Consider the following 21,591-nt stretch of genomic DNA (forward strand, 5'->3'; position numbering starts at 1 on the left):
TTAACGTGCCTCGCGTGGAAATCATGACGTCGGATTTGCAGCTTTACGTGTGGTCAAATGGTTTACTTAAAGGGCCAGTGCATCATTTTTTACCACATGTTTTTAGATATGCTAATATACACTAATTAAATCAGTTAATTTCTTAATTGATCACAAAGTATTAGAAGGTATTAATAACTTTTTATCAGGTGTGACTGTCGTAAAATACATCACAGTCATTTAGGAGCGTCCCTTTAAACCACCTATACACACCCATGGTACACCTGCGCAGGTGTTTTCACTTCTGATTCCGGATGAGACCTCTTCTCAGGACTGCGTGGGGCTGATCGATGTCTTCCTCACTCTCCTCTCAGTTTTGCTTCACCTGTTAGAGCGGAACAACTCAGACTTCTATGGTTTTTGTGAGCTGAGCTGCGTTCAGCCGTGCAGGCGAGGGAAACCTGCTTTAAACAGGGTGCAGGAGGTGGCAGGTACGACGTTTTATCTCTATCAGCTGATACAGATTTATATGGCACATAGTGAGATGACAGGACAAAGTAGTGGTAAACTTTTTACAATTTTTGAGCGTCAGCAGAGAAAGTTCAGCACCTTTTGCATTTGCATTCACCCACGAAAATCCATGTGAATTGACGTGAATTGACCATTGTTGGTGCATGTGGTATTTTCTTTATTTGCCCCACAAGCCGTTGATTCAGTTCAGGATGAGCAGCATGTGTGGGTCAGGTGCTGGAGCTCGTTCTAGTTCATGAACGACTCACTTTACCTCCCGTAACTCCCAGCAGAAGAAGTGAAAACACACAGTACTTCTATCTTTGCTGCTTCTTGTACTTTTGTTCTGCAGTGTATGTTAAAGAGGGAAGCTGTGACTTCTTGATCTGCTTCATTTACATGACGGCTGGAGTTTGCACGCCAACATCTGACACTGATTTGAATAAGTTATTAGGTTGCATGTATCAGAATCGAAATCAGCTTTATCGTCCAAGTATTTGTTGCGCTCAATGTACTCGCGTAGGAACAAGACATGCAGCTCAACAAGGGCAAGAAGACAAAAAACAAAGACTGAACAATAAGTTAAGTAGTGCAAAAACATAAAATACACAATAAACAATATATACAATGAAATTCGTAATGTGAAAAATGTGATATAGTAAAAATGACACTGGAGACATTCAAAACTGGGATTTTTTTAAAGTGAGGATTTCTAATTGTGCACATATTATTATTATTAATGGACCATTCCTCATAATTTATTCTTAAATACACTTTACTGCTGATATTTGCTTAGTTTTACTTCCTTTTGGCATGTCTGCTTAATTTAAGGATTTGAGCACCTCCTCCTCGAGGTTATCTGTCCAGTTTTTATCATGCTAACGGGGGGCAGAGATGAAGCCGGAGCGCCACGGGTCGACGGCGTGTGGAAGCCGTCGCTTCACCCCTGAGCTTTATGTGGAAAAGCAGTATCAGTTCGGTGACCTACATGGAATAAATTGTATAAATTTTCACCCAGTGATAGTCTGTCAGTCGTGACTAATTTCCCCTCTTATCTCCGTGCCTTTAACTAGTAGAAGCTGGTGTGAAACCCTCGGTGGTAAATTAATACTGATAGTAGAAGTGGGGGGCTTAGGGTTTAGTGAAGTGACACCCCGAGCTGCCTTTCACGCTGGGGGTCGTGGAAGAAAACACTAAGCTGGGAGTTATCCTGCTAATACACAGGAACTGCAGCATTTGAATCACAACACCAATCACGTCGCCGACGCCAGGCTAAGGGCCAACTATTCAACAGCCGTGGCACCCAGAGGACACCGCGGGAATTCAGATCCATTATGCTCCGAGCCCCATCAAAGGGACTCTGGGATTCGGATGCTAAATCTGCTCCAGATGCTCACCGTTGGATTTCACTAAGATGCACTGCGGGGCAAGTGTCATAAGGGCTGATGCCAGCGATACGGCCAACAGAACCACAACCGGTCCGCCGCATTCACGCCGAGCTGATTTATGCCATAAACACAATGGAGAGGACAACAAAGCAGATGTAAACAATGGCGCACTCTGCTCATCTGTGGACAAATAAATACACAAGGAAATTAACAGATGAGCCAAGCTGGAGGCAGAAGGTCCAAACGTGAATCTGCAGCAACTGGATGGAAGAAGCTAAAACCTGCGCAGACCAGAAAACCTGCGTTAAGCTTGTTGACGAACGGCCTAATTGTGTCAGTTAAACTGCGTTGCATGGTTGTGAGCAGTCAGTGCATTTATACCTCTGCATCAAAGCGGGCTGGTTTCCGATCAGCTGGCAGGCGACCATTAAAATCACATCGCCTGAAACGACCTGCACTCTCGATCAGCATGTAAAGTCCACTCAACTGCAAACGAGCACGTGCTAAAAGCAGGAGGCGCTACGGTAGCTACTTGCTAATAGTTAAGCTAGCTCTCGCTGGTTAAATGGACCTGGCTGTGAGTTAAATTGAAGTATAAGTGAGTGTGTGAGAGGCGCCAACAAATGTGACAGTGCACTTTGAGGTGTGCTGACACGTTTCTGTACAGTATTTTTGCATACTAGAGCCCTATAGTACTTTTTTATTTACCAGTTTTGCTTATACAGCTAGCAAGTGTATTTCAACTGGAGCATTTCCTGCTTATTAGTCACATTATTTAATAGCCATATGTAAGGGATCTTTATCAAAATGGTTAAAATGGTACCATCAGTTAATATATTGGGGTCTATTGCTGAAATATTCACACACTGCAGCTTCACACGGCATCATTTAAAGCGCAGGTCTTCATCGCTTGTGATGGCGCATCCTGAATCTCTGGGCTTCCTGTTTGTTCTTCCAGTCGACCGACTCGCCGCCGCATCCTCCGTATTTCACGGTTGGCTCGAAGAGTCTCCGTCCGTCCTCCCTCTTCAGGTTTTTAAATTTCCCCGTGGCTGTCAGATAATTGAGTCTCATGAGGACGTAAATGCAGACGAGAGTCCACGCTGTGAGTTTTCTGACGTCTGACAGGAATTAGATAAAAAACAGCTGCTGCTTCCGTGAGGACAGCAGAACAGTCACACCTCTTTGTCTGGCCTGGACGTCCTCCTGCTGCTCTTTGCCTGACTGTGCAGGTCTGCGTGCTGACGGAGGATGGCCCACAACTGCAGCGCTTCAGCCCCACTCTGCAGGGATTACACCAAGATTAATGAAGAGGCAGAATCTCCCTCGCTTCCTCTCCACTTCCTTCGTCGCGTCTGCACATGAGTGCGGATGCAGTGCTGCGTGTGAGTGAGCGACTTTGTGGGCTTTTGGCAGGTTTGCCCGGCAAGATTAAACCCCATCTTAACTTGAATAAAAAACCTAGTCTGCCTTTGTTTTCTCGTCATTACTCAGCATTATTGTGTTCATGTCACTCGTTTTCTGTTTCTGAAGCAGGAAGCAGAACATCAGCACAACACCTGACTGAAATATTGAACATGTGGGCGCAATTCTGGGGTCATCTGAGTACTTTTTTTTGTTTCAACAGCATTTAAAGCTTTTAAAAGCCTATTTCAACATAGTGCTTGCTTCATTTTAAAAGCGGTTGAAGCTGCAGTATATTCACCCGGACGATTCACCTTTCCACAATATTTCCAGGTTTTAACCTCGACCTCTGGATGTCTTTTGACTTGCAAATCAGGAAATCGGTGGGAAGCAAGTGTGCGAGCTGAAGGGTGGATGAGTGAGGGAGTGAGCGCGATGAACAAATGAGTGAATGGTTGCTTTAGTGAGTGAGCGAGTGAGTGTTCGTAGATTACTCGAGGATTAATGAAGAGGCGAGCCTCTTTCTCCACCACCACCACCACCACCTCTTTGTCTGTGTTTGCGCTGTGTGCGCGTGCGCGTGCACGTGCGTGCGCTCACTTCCTCGGGGCTCGAGTCATCAGCGTTGAAACGAATCCAAAAGCGCTCTCTTCCCCTCCGCTCGGGTGTTTCGTCCTTAACATTCACTCAGCGTCTGCCAGTGTCGACAGGTGATGCCAAGCAGATGAATAGAGAAAATGCTCTTTGTTGCTCCTTATGCTCATCCCCTCTCTCTGTCTCTCTGTCTCTCTCTCTTTCTCTCCCCAGGCTGCTGTTTTGTCACGTTTTACACAAGGAAAGCTGCCCTTGAAGCCCAGAATGCACTGCATAACATAAAGACCTTAACAGGGGTGAGTGTGTGTCCTCGATTCTCCTCTGCCTACTTTCTCCTCTAATCACACACTTACAGCAGCACCCTGAGGCGGCCCCGCCCCAGCCTGTGTGTGTGTGTGTGTGTGTGTGTGTGTGTGTGAATACACAGGTATGGACGCCGCTGTGTTGCACTGCTGCCACAGTGCATTTGCGAGCGTGCGAGTGACCAAGTGGCTGAAAGTGCGGCCGACTGTCAGTGCTAGTTTGAGAGAGCCCGTGTTAAAGGTGCGCTGTGGACTCTCCTTCTAGACATTTTGTTTACATCATAAAGACGCTTTTCACTGAGGACGCTATTAAAATGGACGGTGGCTGCATTCCACGTAGCTGCTTCAGTTTCAGGGTCCTGGTATTGTGCATGCCTGCTGTCTTACTGGGACGCCTGAATAGAGCCGTCGTCATTGTATTGTGTGTGTCCTGAAGGCCTAACAAGCATGCTGTATGAGTTTTCAACTCCGCAAACGGCCTTCTTCTCCTCCTCCTGTTGCAGCACATCGCCACCTTTTACCTCCACCAATTGGTGATATGTGGGTGGAGCTGCGTGGAAACCAGTTGGTGTTAAGTAGCTGCTTTGATTTGACAGATGTAGTCAGACTCTGATCAACACATCGGGTGTTTTGATGTGCAGGCCTGGTTAGCAGCCAAAGGAAGGTACTCCTATATTATCAAAGTTGAATTAGCTGTAGTAGCAATCTAGCACTGGGCTAAATGTGAGTATTGATCATCTGTGGAATCATATTCTGGTGATGGAGTCATTCTGTGTTATCGTTTCACAAATTCTGTCAATCATTTTAAGTACTGTACTGTAGCTAAAAGCTAACAAAATCAGTTTTTAGAGAGAGTTTTAGAGCTTTTAGAGGTAATGCATGCAATTTAATCATAGTTCATTGCCCTGGATATCACTTCTATGATTTTTCATACATGATATATATATTTAGATATAAAAAACCTATTCTTATTACAAGTGCTTTGCTGATTTCAGCCACATCACCCAGCCTCACTAAATGTAGTCCGTTAAATTTCAGATCAAACCTCCTCTGTCGCCTTTCACGTCCCATTGTGCATTCGCGTTACTGCCTCATGCACTCTGCAGAAATGTGCATCACTGAGCTCGTGGCGTGCACGTCCCTCCTTGTGCCAGCAGTTATCCTGTGTAACACAATCATCAACGTATTGCTCTATAGCACCACTAGACGTCAATAGCACTTTAAAAGACAGGTGTTTGCATGCCTGCCTGCATCTACTTCCTGCATATGTGGACACTCGTGAGTGAGCCCGACTATAAATGAGGGTGTTGATGCTGTGGCATTGCCTTTCTTTCATGCTGTCTGCTCCATTCTCCGTTATTGTTCCCTCCTGCGGCCCAGGAGAGCGATAGAGGAAGTGGGCCGGAGCTCGCTCGCGCTCTCACTCTTTTAGCCCTGGGTGGATATTTAGAGGCCCCTGATCCCTTCTGCTAGGGCGATTGGCTGCTTCCCCGCCTCTCTTCTTGGCTACACCAGCTAACTGGAATCTCATCAGTTGAGCGCCTGCATTCGCTTGCTTCTGTCAGTTGGATCAGCACGTAGCCCCCCCCCCGGGGCAGGACGGGGTGGATGCTGTGAATCCCACAAGAGCTTCCCAGGATTTTCGCTCGGGTTCCAGATTCGGAGTCAAGCTTGTTGTTTTGCACAGAGTCACCGTGTTAATTGCTCGTGGAATAAGTATGTTAAATTTGCTCTGTTTTCCTACGCTGTGAGAGTTAGTCACTTATCCCTTGTTGGAGGTGTGAAACAGCCCTGGGGAGGACACATACTGCAGCAGTTTCAGGATTATAGGAACATGAAATCGCCTTCTTCTACACCGAAGCACCCTCCCTGCCTGTGTTCTGTCTGGTCATCCCTCCTCCTCGCTAGCTTCTCTCCTGCAGCATCTCTGTCTGGTTGTCAGGTTTGAAGACACATACCAACAAATTTGGGCTTGCAGGGGCACAAATTAGGTTTCAGGAGTGGAGGGCGACAAAAGAAAGTGTTCTTCAATCTTCAAGAACTTTATGCACACTGGAACCTGCAGTTATATACATCATACATCAAGTGAGTGTGCTAACCCGCCTTGAGACCAGATTTAGTTTGATTGATGAAGACCTGATATGAAATGTCCATCGGGGAGTTTTCCTGTAAGCAGACCTGCTTATATTTACATTCAGTGTTCGTGATTTCAAACACAATAAGAAACTGCAGGTCCCAGCTGTGAGGTTCAGCTTTTTACTGGGAGCACTGGGAGCAGCTGTAGCTCAGAGGATGAGCAGGTCATCCACTAATCAGAAGGTTGGCGGTTTGAGTCCTTTCAGTCTGCGAGTCCTTGGGCACAAATTGGTGCTGAGTGTGTGAATGGGTGAGCATTTTGGCTAGAAAACACTGCATCGCTCCTGCTGAGCACGACTGCCACCAGCATATGTTCGCTGTAAAGCTCTTGGAAAGGTCGGTCGACTAGAAAAGTGCGATATAAAAGCAGTTTGTTTAACATTTACTGAGGATTTTAGTCCTCGGTGAGCTCGTTTTTGTCCGTGGTCGTGCAGAAAAGCTTCTGAAAGCACAGAAAATTAAAGCTGTCCATTGAAACCCAGACGACATTGATCAAAGGCCTAATATGTACGTAATTAAACCTGCATCATATTCTTCATGTCATAGCTGGACAACACCGACCGGCTGACATCCGATTTTTAATAAAAGTCCAGTATTGACAGACGGATGTGGTTTAAACCTGATATACAGGCACAATAAACACTACACACACACACACACACACACACTTGAAAAACACTGAATCAATAGTGGCATAATGACAGATCATTAAGTGGTTTGTGCAGGATTCATTTATAGCTTCTTTTTTTTTAAACAGGGATTTTAAACCGACTCCACCTCATCTTAAAATAAAAAAAAGGGCATAAAAAGGTGGGGGGAGTTTTTTCAGCGAGACGCGGAAAAAACACGGATGACGAATTAATTGCGGAACGAGGCAAGACAAAAGGCGAGCTGACACAGAGAGGGAGAAATTGAACGAGTGATGGGCAGATGGACAGTAAAAAGGTGGAGTGCAGCACTCCAGCACGCTCGAGGGCAAAGCAATAAACGGGCCGCAGTTAAAAACCAATACCTGCTTATTAACTTCCCCGCTCTCCTGGCTTGTAAAAAGCCACTGGAACAATGTTTGTATTGGCACTCTTCCCCTCCCTCGCTCTGCCTCTCCTTCCAAACCCAAGGCTCGAACGGGGAGCGATGCAATCAGAGTGGAAAGCTGGACAGAGGCCAGACCGGAGAAAAGGGCACCGGCATGGGCGGCACCGGCCGGCGGCCATGTTGGTTTAGAGCTAGGATAGAGCAGTTGGACGGCTGCCGTTTTTTTAGGAGGGCATTGAGCGAAGGGGTCGGCGGTTAATGTGATGAATCCGTCCCTGCGCGGCGCTCAGAGAGGCAGCGGCGGTGGCAGCGTGAGCGAGGGGTTGAGGTTCAGGATAAAAAGCAGCAGCTCTTGTTGCTTCTCTGGCAGCTCCCGGCCTCTCCACACGTCTCTTCCCATCACTCCTCAGCTGTCTCTGCTGAAGACTTGACGGCACATGTATTCCAAATGTATGCATATGTGATTCAAATGCATGCAGGAAGTGCATATTGTTGTCAGCTCCGGAGCTGTTTGTCATATTTCAGGGATGAAGTCGTGTTTCCAGAGCACATGCGGGTCAGAGCAGGAACTGGATGAGGCCTCCTGTTTTCAGTTGTTACAGATTTGTGTTAAAAATGCCTGCATTTCTTTTCTTTTCTTTTTTCCAAGGAGTAGATTGGTCCCAACACACCCACAAGCTGTTGAGTCCCCAGCTGTAAGAAGACACCGATCGCTGTAGTTTCCAGCAAACAGGGTCACGTAGCGATGAGTCAGAAGAGCTCGCAGATACAGAAGAATCTTGAAAAAGAGAAAGAGGCCAAAGAAAACAAGGCGTCCTCGCTGCTACTGCAACAAGCCTGAATCCCTGCGCAGGAAATGCTGCAGTGCATGAACTGAACCTTCTAGTCTCTTTTACTCCAGCCCATCCTCACCACTGTGCATGCAGGTTATTACGACCAATATGTATGCTTATTGTTAGGTGGCGACCTCTAGTGGCTGAGCAAAGGAAGACATCAGGCAACATAGTATAAAGAGCAAGAAAGTCTGCATATGGAGGAAGGTGGGGTTAAAAAAGCACAGGAGTTTGTGCCAGGAGACCGCTGTTCATGTCTTAAATGAAGCCCAAAGTGCAGATGATTGTTTATTTTGACAGATTATGAGTGATGATGAAGTCTTATCAGAACGTCTTTGACGTCCCCAGATGGAGTCCAGACACTGGTGCTGGTGGTGCTGGTGGCTGATAATGCTGATGGCACATGACAGCAGCATGAAAGAACTAAGGCAGAGGGAGAGAATCATTTAAAAAGACAGCAGCGAGGTGATAGGCTGACGATGAAGGTGCGTTGCTGTGCCATTTGGATGTGGCCAGCTGACCAATGACGGCAAAGAAATTATGAGTGAGCAGAATTGGTGCGTTACTGTTCAACGCAGCCAGTTTCAGACTAGCGTCTGCGTCCACGCTGACGTAGGATAGCTTCATGCCTCAGTTAGACTCTGCCACCTCAGTAAATCAGCAGTTGGATCCATCGATTGGAGGTAAGAGGAAAATAATTTGGCAGATTTCTCTGCAGTAAAAACCAGAAGTAATGAGTCATGTGCGTGACAGACACATGGAGTCTGAGTGAAGAAATCTGTTTCTGACAGAACAACAGCTTTCGCTGGAGTTCTTTCTAATGACCTGCTAATGAAGCTCCGGGGGGTGGAGACAAAGTGTGTGTGTCGGTCTGAGCGTGCGCGTGTTGCCTGGAGAGCCGTGTGTGTGTGTCTGCGACTCTGAGGTGTAAACACACACACACACACACACACACACACACACACACACACACACACAACCCCCCTGTAACCCATCTATCGTCAAAAAACATGCCCTGTACCCCTGGAGTGATTTAAAGCCATAAGACCCAACCCCCGCTGCAGGGACTGATCCACACCCCTGCATGACTCTTCAACACACACACACACACTCACACACACACACACACTTTTATGTGCATATGCTCCAGCACAGTCTGAGTTTATTAAATTACGTTTTTTTCTCCCTCGCATTATTTGTTCATTTATTTATCTATTTTTATTTCCCCCCCTTCCGATCCACTGGCAGACACACCCACCTTCCACGCTAACACAGCACACACGCTGAGACACACACACACACACACACACAGCAACACGCGGCGAGTTAAAGCCTGTCAGCCCCTCAGACAAGGTTGTTTGAGATTTTCCACTAAATTGAACTCTTTCATTAGTGGCTGACAGATGTCTAAATGCCCGGTGTCTCCCCTCTTCTCCTCCCCCACCCACCACCCCTAACGCCCGCCAAGAGGGCCCCGGGGCCGCTGTTCTCCGTCTGAAGCTGGGTGGAGGAGGGAGGGTGGGGGGGATGCAGAGATGGAAGGATGCAGGGAGGGGTGAGAGCTAATCTAGGACGTGTCCTCTGGAGTGCCCTCCAGCTTGGAGAAGTTCAGTCCTTTATCCTCGCCTTCTTTCTTCTCTACCTCTCGCCCTCTCTCCATCCCTCCCTCTCCCTCCCTGCCGTCCTCTTTTGTCCAGTTGAATCTCTCCTTCCATCTTTCTCCCTCTCCATCTCTCTTTTTCTTTGTGAAAAAGGATGAAAAGCCCTTTGATTCGCAGTTTCTCTCAAGGATATTTCATTCTGACGCCGAGGCTGAGGGGAGGGGAGGAGAGAGAGGGAGAGGGAGGGCGATCGGGGTGTCGGGCGGGGTGGGTTGGGCGGTCGTGGCGGCGGCGGGCGGGGGAGGACGGGGGCCTCAGACGTGATCAGTCGAGCTCCGTCCTCCATGTGGGCGGATCAGAGCGTTTGTCGAGCGCCAAGCTTGATAAGAAGCGTGGGGCTCATTAAAAGCTACTGTCGCACTGAGACCCCCCCCCCCCACACACACACACACACACACACAGGTCCCCACCTCCCTTACCTTTCTGCTGGCAAGATAATTAGTGACGCTCCGCTGCCAGAATACAGGCGCAAGGTTGTGTGTGTTCGCGCAACCAAAGGCACATCAAAGGCCCCCATCAAAGTAAGTGTGATCTCAAGCAAGGTTAAGGTTTAAAAGCAGCAATTTACAACCCAAAGACATAAGTCATTTAATCGGCCATTTATTATTTCAAGTTGGCGCGCTGAGCTGCAGATAGAAGCACAGACTGTAAGTGATAATGTGCATTATCATTTTCAGTGATGTGAGAAATCAGATCCTTTCATGCGAAAGCCCCCGTGGTCCGAAGACTGCGACTGTTCCAGCCTTTGAAGGGAACTCGCGCCGCTCGCTTGAGAAACGACGGACCGCGAGACCCGGGCTGCGTTCGCTCCGCGGGCCTCGCCGCTTGCCGCCGCTCTCGTCTATATTTTCGTGTGACTGATGTCTGAAAGTAAACCATATCCGACAATCTGTTCAAATCAAATGCGCATCAGAGCCGGCCCCGCTTTGCAACGGGGTTTTGACTTTGCAAAGGTTTGTAAGCATTAAAGTACAAACTACGTCTTTGTTGAGAGGAGGATATACATCATGGCGGCGTTAAAGTTGGTTTTATTCATCATTTTAATGCATTAATACATGGCTGCCACTTTCTAATAAGGCATGCAAGATAAAAGGTAAATAAACGAAAACTAGTGGCTCTATTTGTTTTATTTAATCATTTATCAACCGTTCACTAATGCTTCATAGCCTAGCATGATGCTAGAAGAGGACGTACAACAGCTGAAGGGATGTTTCATAACCCAGCTGCATCTGTTTTCTCATCTATAAAGCATAAATAAATTTTTCATTGAGCATTAAATGAATGTTTTTCAAAGCTTGACGTGTGTTTTAAGTAATACTGTCTCGATTTGGTCATCAGGCCTCTCGCTTGCAACATTTTTCTCACCAGCTTCACTGGTGAGAGTCCGAATGGACGTGCAGGTTGTAAACAAGCCCTCAGTATCACCGAACGTCTTTGAAATGTTTCCATGTGTTCATGCTGGCTGTGTACGACATGCACACTGTACTCAGGATACACTTCCTGGTTTTGTTATGCTGCCAGCTCACTGTTTATGTCTTTAAATCAGCTGTGTTGCAACGCACAGACTGATATTTTGTGGCGACTCTGCCATTTTTCTCCAAAGACGTGAACATTATCTGCGTCTCAAACGGCATTCAGACGGCCGGACGCTCTCAGCTGACACCTGAGACGGAAGCCGAGCCATTCATCAATTCGATAAAACTCGTGAACGTAATCAAGACGAATCCACCACAGAAACGGTGCAAGCATAAAAGGCCGGCATTAGCCCCTTTTAGCGGCTGACAGACACTTGAGCACACCCTCAAGTGTGCAGGAGTGTGTGTTTTCACACTCGATGGTGCAGCGCTGTCAGTCGGCGCGCGCTGTTTGTTCAGGTACGAGCCCATTACACATATCGCTGCTCTATCACAATGGCTCTCCACGCGGCACTTTAGAGGCGGAGTGACAGGAAAAAGAGACGAGCTAACTCCCACTGACTGCAAGACCACCTGATTTACTCTTTAAGTTTCCGGCAGCCCGCCGCTCCCGTGAAACCAGGCCGCCGTAACCGCCGAAGGACTCTGGGTGTAGCTGTAGGTGGTGCTAAGCCTGAAACAGCGGAAGTACAGCGGTGTAGGATATTAAATTTATCATGTACTAAGCCGTGTGTCATCAAACATTCATGTGTTATAGCCTGGAGGATATTATGCAACAAGCTGAAAGGTTAGACCCCGGACAAGTGGTTTATAAAAAGGCTGAACGGAGACGGCTGACCAGTAGACGGCTATTAGAGCAACAGCGGCTAAATGCGTGTGTGTGTGTGTGTGTGTGTGGCCTCGTCTTTAAACCCTGCTCGGCTCCTCACAGATCATTTAAGTCCAGAAAAACAACAGTCGCTCATTGGTTGCAAACAGCACACACACACGCATATACACACAACCATTCCCACAGCGGTGTCATTACAGAGGCTCATTATCAAAATCAATTCAATTAAAGGCTGTAATTGCTGTAGTGAAACCCAAATGCTACTGCAAACAGGGCTGAAGGAAGGCGAGCCTCATCGATGCACCGGCCCTCAGAGCGTGTGCACGCGCGCGTGTGCGTGTGTGTGCTCTTATTTAACGAAAGAAATATTAATCGCTTGTTTCAAATTAACTTCCCTAACCCCTCTTTTCTCGCCGAGTTGGTGGCGGCGTTTAAGCATATTGATTTTTCGGGAGGAGGGCGGCTGTAAACGCGGGCCAACTATGTTAAACACTTAGAGTAGTTAGTGTGTAGACGCGACGCAGCATAGCTAATGCCAAATCCCTCAATCATTCCGTGCACACACACACACACGCACACACGCGCGCGGGGTTAATTGTTTACCGAGCTAAATGAAGTGGGGATAATGTAGGCTAACTGTGCGCTAAGTGCTGCTAAGACGAGGGATATTGTAAAGGACAATTTGATTTATGGTTGTTTGTTTGCTGAAAGGAGGGTGAGAATTGAAGTCACACTTAATCTGTGTCAAGGTGTTTGTCAGCGCGGTGGGAGAAAGCAAGGAGGAGGGGCTGTGTTTGGGATGTGCCGAGTGTGTGTGGGCTGCGATCAGAGAGGGGGGGGCACGCCTGGAAGTTTACTTTGTATTTGTGTGTTTTTGGAGTGCATTTAAGACTGTAACGTCTGGGCGTTTCAAACCGTGGCTTTCATAATTCAGATGCAGGAGGGAGAGGAGGTTGCTGGTTTCAGAGGCGTGTTTGGAGGCTCAAGCTCGAGCAGATTGAGGACTCAGCTTTAAAGCTTTATCACGAACTTCAGCCAAACTAATGGAAGTCAGTTGACATGAAAGGTCGCATGTTGATCCATAAGAAAACCACACCTGAAATCCTGATACGGCCAATACATGTGGATCTCATAAATCAAGTAGCAAAGTGCAAATAACAGGCAAAAATCACGCAAACTGATGGAAACTGAATGATCCTGCGTCTCATTTGTTGTTTTTCAATCTAAGAAGAAGTGATCAGTAATTTCAGTATCTTCTCTTTTGGAAATTACCACTCTGACGACTTCTAGATTTACTGTATTTACACACATGCTTTCTGTAATTTAGGTGCGTATTTTTAAGCCTTTCCAATCACCGTGCAGCCTCGCAGTCGGGTTATATTGGTGGAAATATATTATTTTGTGTCTTGATTTGTTTGCTTTCTGTTTATTTTCACCGGTTTTTCAGGAAGATCTTAAGTGGAACCAAAGAAATGTAGGTGAGGTGTCTGTTGTGTTCCAGGTGATGATCACCGTCTGGAGGTCACACGTGTGCATGCAGGGGCACCTTTGTGGTTGTGTGCTACACAGGCGTGTGTGTGTGCGCATGTGTGCGTACGTGTGTGTGTGTGTACGTGTGTGTGTGTGTGCGCGTGTGTGTGTGTGTGGTCGGTCGTACGGTCTCGGTCACTGATATTGAATCCCGACTGTGAGGGCCATCTGTCTGACTTTGACCCAGCAGCTCACCGTCACACCTTCAGAGAGGAGGATGTGTGTGTGTGTTTGTGTGTGTTTGTGTGTGTGTGCGTGCGTGTGTGTATGTGTGTGTGTGTGTGTGTGTGTGTGTGACACAGACAGAGAGAGAGGGGGGTGGTGTTTGGTACCATACAGTATGCACACTCCCCTGTTTTTGGCACACACACTCTGGTCATGTGAACTTGGCTGTTGCTTTGAAGGTGCCAACTGCTGGCATAGAGCACACACACACACACACAGCAACACACTCCTTATACAACACACACACACACACTCATCCTATTCCCAGCGTGAGCCTCAAGTTAGTCCTCTGGCTTTAGGACAAGTCGACCTCTGACCTTTTAAGCATCAGGGCATTCCTGGAAGACGTCTCCGGGTGAGAGGAGGCGGGGGGGGGGGGGGGGGGGGGAGCGCTGACCCAGGAGCAGCAGTTAACATTTAGGAAGTGTAGGGTTTCCTGCACTCGATACACCAGGAGGGACTATTTAACGGGCAACCGAGGGGAGGGTGGCGCACGGGTCGCCCGGTTGCCGGGAGTCTGAGTACACGATGAGAACATTAAGATAAAAAAGCTGAATTGAGAAGGGGGGGGGGGGTTAGCGGGCGTCAGCTAGCCTGACACATAGACACCTCGCCTCGGCCGGGAGGGAGGGGTGATTACAGAGACTGTGCAATGACTGGAAGGTCGTAAAATGCATCCTGGCTGCCCGCTGTACTCTCATCCCTCCGCTGTAATGTGGACCTTCTGCTTTCACTCATCCAAGTTTTTACTGACACAAATATCTGGTGATTGGCTAGGCTAATCTCGCATAGCCACAGCTGTGCCTTGTCATGCTCACAGACAAGTTAGAGCCCAATTACTGAACATTTTTGAATAAATAGCGACTCAAATAATGTGTGAAATGGAGTGACAAGCCCACATGAACTCTTTTAGCCTGCCTTTAGCTCATTGTTTGGTTTTACTTTATGATTCAGTCTGTTATCAACCCTGTTTAGCTAACGAGCTGTGTTAGCCTCGCAAGCTAGCTGCCAGCGGACAGACAACTTTAGCAGCTAGCTGGTGAAGAAAGTGGAGCATCTGGTGCATTAAAAAGACATTTATATTTTAAAGAGTTAGCAGAGACCAAAACAGAGCTAGCATTTATCAGGTGGACAAAAACAGACGCTAAATGAATGCTAAAGTTTCTATGTACGTAACAGTTTGCGAACATGTTCGCTATATAACATGTTAATAAAGAAATATTATGCCAGGCTTACGTGTTTGTTAGCTTATTGTAAAGCTTCTCTGCCCTTAATTAGCCCAAAGAATAAATTAATGCAGGTTAAAAGACGAGCTACAGCCCCTGTTCTGCTAGCTAGCAGCTGTACCAAAACTGAGTGTGTTCCTTGGCCTTTCTGTCCATATTCTAAGCTAATTAAGTCTCTGCAACTGTAACCTATAGAGAGATATGAGCACCTCTTCAAACCTCTTGCAACTAATTTGGACTTGAAGTCCTTTAGGATTTGTCAGACTTCTTGTATATATGTATAAATCATGTACATGGAACTTTAGCATGCATCCAAACGTGCTAGCTTTCAAAGATGGAGGCTTAACAAAGATATCATGATAATTGTTTGGTTAGCTTTCAACAGCTACACTTTCTAATCTGATGTTTTTTGCTTCTTAAAGAATAATAAAGTGAAATAAAATAAGCATTTCCTGTCCTGTAGGATGAATGAAGTCATCAAGTTGAATTTAATTGATTCTTTAACTGATTCTGGGGTCCATGAACCTGCTGCTCCACAATCCAGATAAACAGCTTCATAGCAGGCTAATAAACAGAACACAATGCTTTGCAGTTACTGTAGAGCAGCAAGAAGGAGTTGTTGTTCTCAGCAATGTAATTCTTAAACAGTGGGGACAACATGGTGGCTCAGCAACTCATTATTAGCAGTGTGAGTGGTGACTTTCAGTTTGCACATTAATATGTAAATTAAATGTTAATCGATTTTCAAAGGTGTGCATTTATCATGTGTTTTACGGCGGCGCCCAGTGTGACTCAGTCAATCAGAACTGAACTATGCAGTTTGTAATAAGGCAATTCAAGTGCTCTAAAAATGATTAAAAACAAATGGTGACACTTTACTTCGAGTGTGCTGCGGATGCACTGCGCGCGGATAATAAGACCCTTAAAGCTCAGACAAACTTTCACGACATAATAATCAAACATCAGGAAATTACATTCAATTTAACTTTGTGTCATTAACTGTACAGCTGCCCCGCACAGCATCCAGCTCATCTTTTTTCTATTTCATGTTTTTCATGTAAATCGTGTTCTGATTAATTATTATGCAGTGGTTTCGAGTGGCTTACGAGGACCATTTCAATTAAAGATTCATCAAAGAAAGCAGACTCTCGTCATAGCGGAGGGGAAGGGACTAGAAAAGTGTTTTTTGGGGGACCGGAGGAAGTCTCACGTAGGACGTAGCAGGTAAACAGGAAGTAGATTAAGCAGCCTACTGACTCGACAGATACGCTTGTGAGGCTAAATGCCGGCGCAGCGTCGTGCCGGCTGCACACATGGCTGTGCGGGGTGAAGTTTTCGGCTCTCAGTGCTTTTTATGAGCCTGAGCGCAGTCAGGACTTAGTAGTTTTGCTGGGCGCCTGCTGAGCGCATAATGAATGGCAGACCGCGGCTGTGGGCCTGCCAGGCAAGAAGAAACGGCACTGTGGAATTGTGGGATAGCGGAGGAGAGTCCTGCATTGTGGGTCTCAGCGGGAGCTCGCCGAGATCAAACATGCCAACAGCACCGCCGCCCGCCGGGCATTCTGGGTAGACAGACCTGAGGACGAGACGCCTGAAAACCAGACAGTTTTTGCACCTGTGTGTGTGTGTGCTGTTTGTACACACTTGTGGGCGTGTAGCAGTGTGTGTGTGTGTGTGTAGCAGCAGCAGCTTTTGGCTTTGCTTTTCAAGAGTGAATGACGGCGGCGCGCGGATGCTGTCATCGCTTTTGTTTTCCTGGTTTTGTTTTTTTGCCTTTAGAGGACAGACTTTGAAATGGATTAACGAGAACTGACTTGATGTGACTTCCAGGTTTGCTTTGACATGACTTTCCTTGTTTTGATGTGGCTTCAACACACACTCACACACACACACACACCTCATCCATGTCCCTGCTTCTGTCCTTGTGTTAGTGATACTGTACTGAGCCTGCAGCCTCGAGGGTTATTGACTATTCCTGTCTGTCCAGTGTCTATGGCCCTCCTCCCTCCTTCGCTCTTTCTTTCTTTCTTTCTCTGTTGATGGATAATTCGGTCTTTGTCTCGCCAAGTCCTTCACTCTTATTGCTGCTTAGTTTTTTCTGTCTTTTCACTCCTCTGTTTTTCTGTTTCTTTAGATATTCTGTCTTTCATGCTTCCGACCTCTCATTTTTGCTTTCTTTCCGTCTTTCTCGTCCTTCATGCAGACGTTTGCGGCTGACTACAAGCTAAAGCATTCGACCATTACACGAATTTTATTTGAGCTTTCTCTTTTCTTTTACTTTCTGTTTCTTATTGGAGGTTTTTCTTTCACCTTTGCATGAAAATTCATGGGGAACCGCAAGAACAAAGCGCTCAGTAATCACACTTCTGCTGTTTCTTTCCATCTTTTTTCTGCATTTTCTGTTTTCTGTTTTTCTTTCTTCTTCTCCTGCTTTTACCATGCAGACGTTTACAGCTGATGCACCCTGCAAAAGTGAAAACATCACCAAATTTCACTGAAAGGTCTTCCTTTTCTTTGTAAAAAAAGTCACTGAATTTCTTTAAAATTTGTTTTTTCTCTTTCTTTATTTCTTTGTATTCATTTCTACCTTCACAAAACACCTGACTTTCAAAAATAACTAATGATTGGCTAGTTGTATATCTGCATCAGGTTCAGGCTTTCTCTCCATCCTGTGTCTTATTTTTTCCATCCCCTCCACCAAAGACTGCCCCCATCAGGCTGGTTGAGGTACTAATCAACGGACAGACTAGGTGCGTGTGTGTGTGTGTGTGTGCGTGTGTGTGTGAACTGGTCTTGGAGACGAGTGAGAGTGAGGATGATAAGGAAGAGAGCAAGAGGGAGAGAGTTGGGATAAAGGTGTGTGATAGAATTGCAAGATCAAAGCCTTCTGTCACAGCGTGACTGAGCCAAGGGGCGTTATGGGTAAGACAGGGCACATACACACTCACACGGCGCACACACACACACACGCACACACACTCACGGCTGGTATTTGACTCTGAGTGTGATTGATACCGGGCTAGATTTGGAGAATCACTGTCATTCGTCTCTCCGCAGATCAAACAGCCACATAATCTCCCATAAAGGAAAGAGGGATGGAGGGAATAAAAAAGGGACAGAGGAAGAGAGATTGAAGGAGGAAGAAGACAGAGAGAGAGGGGGGAGAGACCTCTTCTCAGCTGTGAAGACCCGCCACCTTAAAAACACATCCATCATTCAGCTCCATTGAACTGCCTCTTGGGCACATTAGACAGACATCCAGTATCTAAAATAACAAATGTAAACTGAAGTATTGGACCCCATTTACACCTGGTGTGAACATGCAATCTGTACCTGCACGTCCCATCTCTGAGTGCAGACAAATGTAAATAAATGCACGCATGCAGAGCACACTGCAACCAGAGTGCCTTCAGATCATCCGGACTACAGAGGTAGATCTGGATCACAGCCAGGTGTGAGCGGTACCTGTCCAGTTCAGTCACATTAGTAAGAAGAAATATGTCCAGCAAGTTGAAAGTCACTTAAATCCACCCAGAAACCTGCAGACGAACACATTCCTCCGTGAAGGAGACTCATACAGCAGCATGCGCACCATGTTTGCAGCTCGCCTGCATAAAGTCTGTGGTCATTAAGGTCCAATCTCGTCGCCAGCAGAATCACGATAACGAGGATGTTTGTAATAGCAGCTGTAAATGCAACGGCATGTTATCAGATACAGATTGCATGCTAATTACATGTAGCAAGGGTGGCTGTGTGTAACTAGCTGTGTTCACGGGGGGAAAAAGTCTGAAACGTGAATGCATCCGTCTCTCAGGAGTAACATTAGACCAGATGCAGAATATGAAGCTCACATTTTGCTCCTCTGGAAGCGTCTGCCAGCAGTTTGTGTTTGGACGTAAACACTTCCTGTCTGTAGAAACTGAAATTATTTGCCTGCACACTGAACTTCCTGTCAGGACCGGTTGCATTTGATTGCAGGAGGTGCCGTTTTTCTCCACCTTTGGCTTTGCAACACTGAACGTGAGCGTGTTTGAGCTTTAGGGAAGCGTAGCTTTGGTTTAATACATACGAGTCAGTTATGTGTTTGTGTTAGCTCCTGGCTAGCTATTAGCTAACTAGCTGAACTGGTTTTAGGACGAGGTGTTATTCTTCTTCTCCCCCTTCCTGGCGTTGGACTGCTTCCTCTTGTTCTTCTTCTTCTCGTGTTTTTAGCTTACCGCTTTAGGTGCTTTACCAAAAAAACGTGTTTTAGGGCTGAGCCAGATTTGTGTCACGCACAGCAAAACCCAAACCTGGCGCAGCTGGATTTTCACAAACACCTACAAATGAATGAGTGTGTACGCCACATCTGAAATAACGGCGTGTGGCAGTGTTACTGCATGTGTGCATGTGCAGTGTTTCACAGATTTTCTCCTTCTTTTCTGTCTCCACAGATGCACCACCCGATTCAGATGAAACCTGCAGACAGTGAGAAATCTAACGGTGAGTGGCCACGCACACACACACACACACACACACACACACACACACACACACACACACACACTGACAGACGCATCAATATCACACACACATGCATCAGTAGCCTGTTTGAATTTGCTTGGTAATAGCTGCAGACGGGACGGGGGGCGGGGGGGTAAAAGAGCGAGAGAGAGACACAGAGAGCAGCAGAAAAGGAGAGAGAGAGACAGGCGGAAATGCTAATATATATAAATACATTTTTATATGTGTGTGATGAATTATTAAGGTGCCTGAGAAGGAGGTCAGTGGAAGTTGAATCGTTTTGGCCTCTTGGTGAACCCGCCTCTCTCCCCGGTGGCTGCTCGCTCATACAAACATGCTGCCTGCACCTTCGTCTCGCTGCACACACACACACACACACACACACACACACACACACACACTCCGTCCTCACATCACCCCGTTTCCAAACTACATATTGCAGATCCATTTGTAAATTGATTTCCTATACCGAGCCTCGTTCTCCATTCCTCCTCGCTCTAACAAGGAAGCTGTAGGCAGAGGAAGTATCAGGCCGCCGTTATTCTGTCAACTACGAAGGCTTTGTGTCCCCGCCCTGGCTGAGGCACACACTTCCAAGCCCCCCGGCTCGGCTGGGACGCGTAGTTTTTTTAAGCATCTTTAGCCTCAGCGCAATACCAGGAGGGATTTCGATTCGGCTTGATTGCGTTGAAGTGTGCGTGACCTTTCAATCATGGAGTCTCTGGAGGAGCGCGGGGAAGTGAGGCTGCACTCCGCCCACGCCTCCCTCACCTGCATGGTGGAGTCAGGAGAGGGAGAAGTGAATATAAATACAAACGCCTGTGACCTTTGACCTGCAGCGCTACAGCCCACCAGCTAAAGAAGTTAAGTGTAGATTATGTGATGAGAGGCTTCAATTTGATTGGATAAAATGCGTGCATCCACCCTCGAGTGCAGGATGAGTCATTTGAAATGTTCGGATGTTTCACAGGAAGTGGAAGGGGACGTATAAAAGCTAAAAAAAGCTGATGGATGGAACAACAGTTAATGGAGGGACACAGGAAGACAAGTGTTTTCATTTCATTGTGTCTTTTGAAGACAGTTTTACAAGCTTTGAATTTTGTTGCTCTCGTGCTGCAATCAGTTTTAATTGGTTTCATTTTGATGCCGCGGCAACACTCACTGTAGTTTGTCAGGTTCATTATGTTCAGCGATATTCGGTTGATGCAGATTTGGAAACTCAATGACAACGTTATTGAAGTCGCAGTTTAGTGTGAACATGCTGTCCAAATCAGTTTAGTGTCTTATTTTAAGGCTCTGCTCGATTACTCAGTTTTAGAAGGTTAATTCACCCAAATGATAAAATGACATGATGTAATTTCCTGCGGAGTTTACGTGTGTCGTTCGGGTTTTATCTGCATGTTTGTTGGTCACATGATGCAGGTTTTTAACGTCCGATATAAACAGAAATGTTCCACACAGAATCTGAAAGGATGGATGCTCTATTTTAATCATAATGTGACAGCTTTAAAGTGGATGTTCAGGCTGTTCCTGCTTCCGTTTCTCAGAAGGACTTTTTGCCCTTTCTGCTCTGAAATGAGGCTCTCGCTCGGGGGCCCGCTGACCTCCCGGGCCCACTTGGTAATTCACCCATGATGCTTCTGCAGACACTCAAATGTTCTGGAGATAAATTGAATTTTGATTGTGTTGCTCAAAAAAAGCCAAATAAACCAGAGCCAAACTCCTGCTTCTAATCCGGAGAGCTCCCCGCTGACGCTTCTGACCTTAGGTAGGAAAATCTGTGGACTCTCTGCGGCAGATATCTGAAAATGTTTGCAAATGAAACCGAAATTATTTGCATGGCTTAGTGAGAAAATGTGTGTTTTTGCAATTTGGGTGAACTGACCCCTAAAGATGAGTAATTGAGCAGAATGTGAAAATGGATGAAGCCGTGATTGGATGAGCTGACCATTAAAATCCAGTTGCAGGTACATTTAAATACACAAAGTTTTAAAGGCGTTGTTGTTGCGTGTGTGTGTGTG

The 21,591-nt window shown here is 46.5% G+C and overlaps 1 protein-coding gene across 9 annotated transcripts in view; it reads left to right on the forward strand.

Annotated features, from left to right (window-relative positions):
• celf2 (cugbp, Elav-like family member 2) overlaps positions 1–21,591 on the forward strand; it is a 186,782-nt gene that overhangs the window by 124,210 nt on the left and 40,981 nt on the right. For all 9 annotated transcript variants that reach the window (XM_041964181.1, XM_041964183.1, XM_041964182.1 and 6 more), the window contains exons 4-5: positions 4,089–4,171; positions 19,501–19,549. In XM_041964181.1, coding sequence (XP_041820115.1) covers positions 4,089–4,171; positions 19,501–19,549 — 132 coding nt within the window. The remainder of the gene's footprint in view (positions 1–4,088; positions 4,172–19,500; positions 19,550–21,591) is intronic.

Source organism: Chelmon rostratus, chromosome 22, assembly GCF_017976325.1.
Source record: "Chelmon rostratus isolate fCheRos1 chromosome 22, fCheRos1.pri, whole genome shotgun sequence".
Taxonomy (NCBI): domain Eukaryota; kingdom Metazoa; phylum Chordata; class Actinopteri; order Chaetodontiformes; family Chaetodontidae; genus Chelmon; species Chelmon rostratus.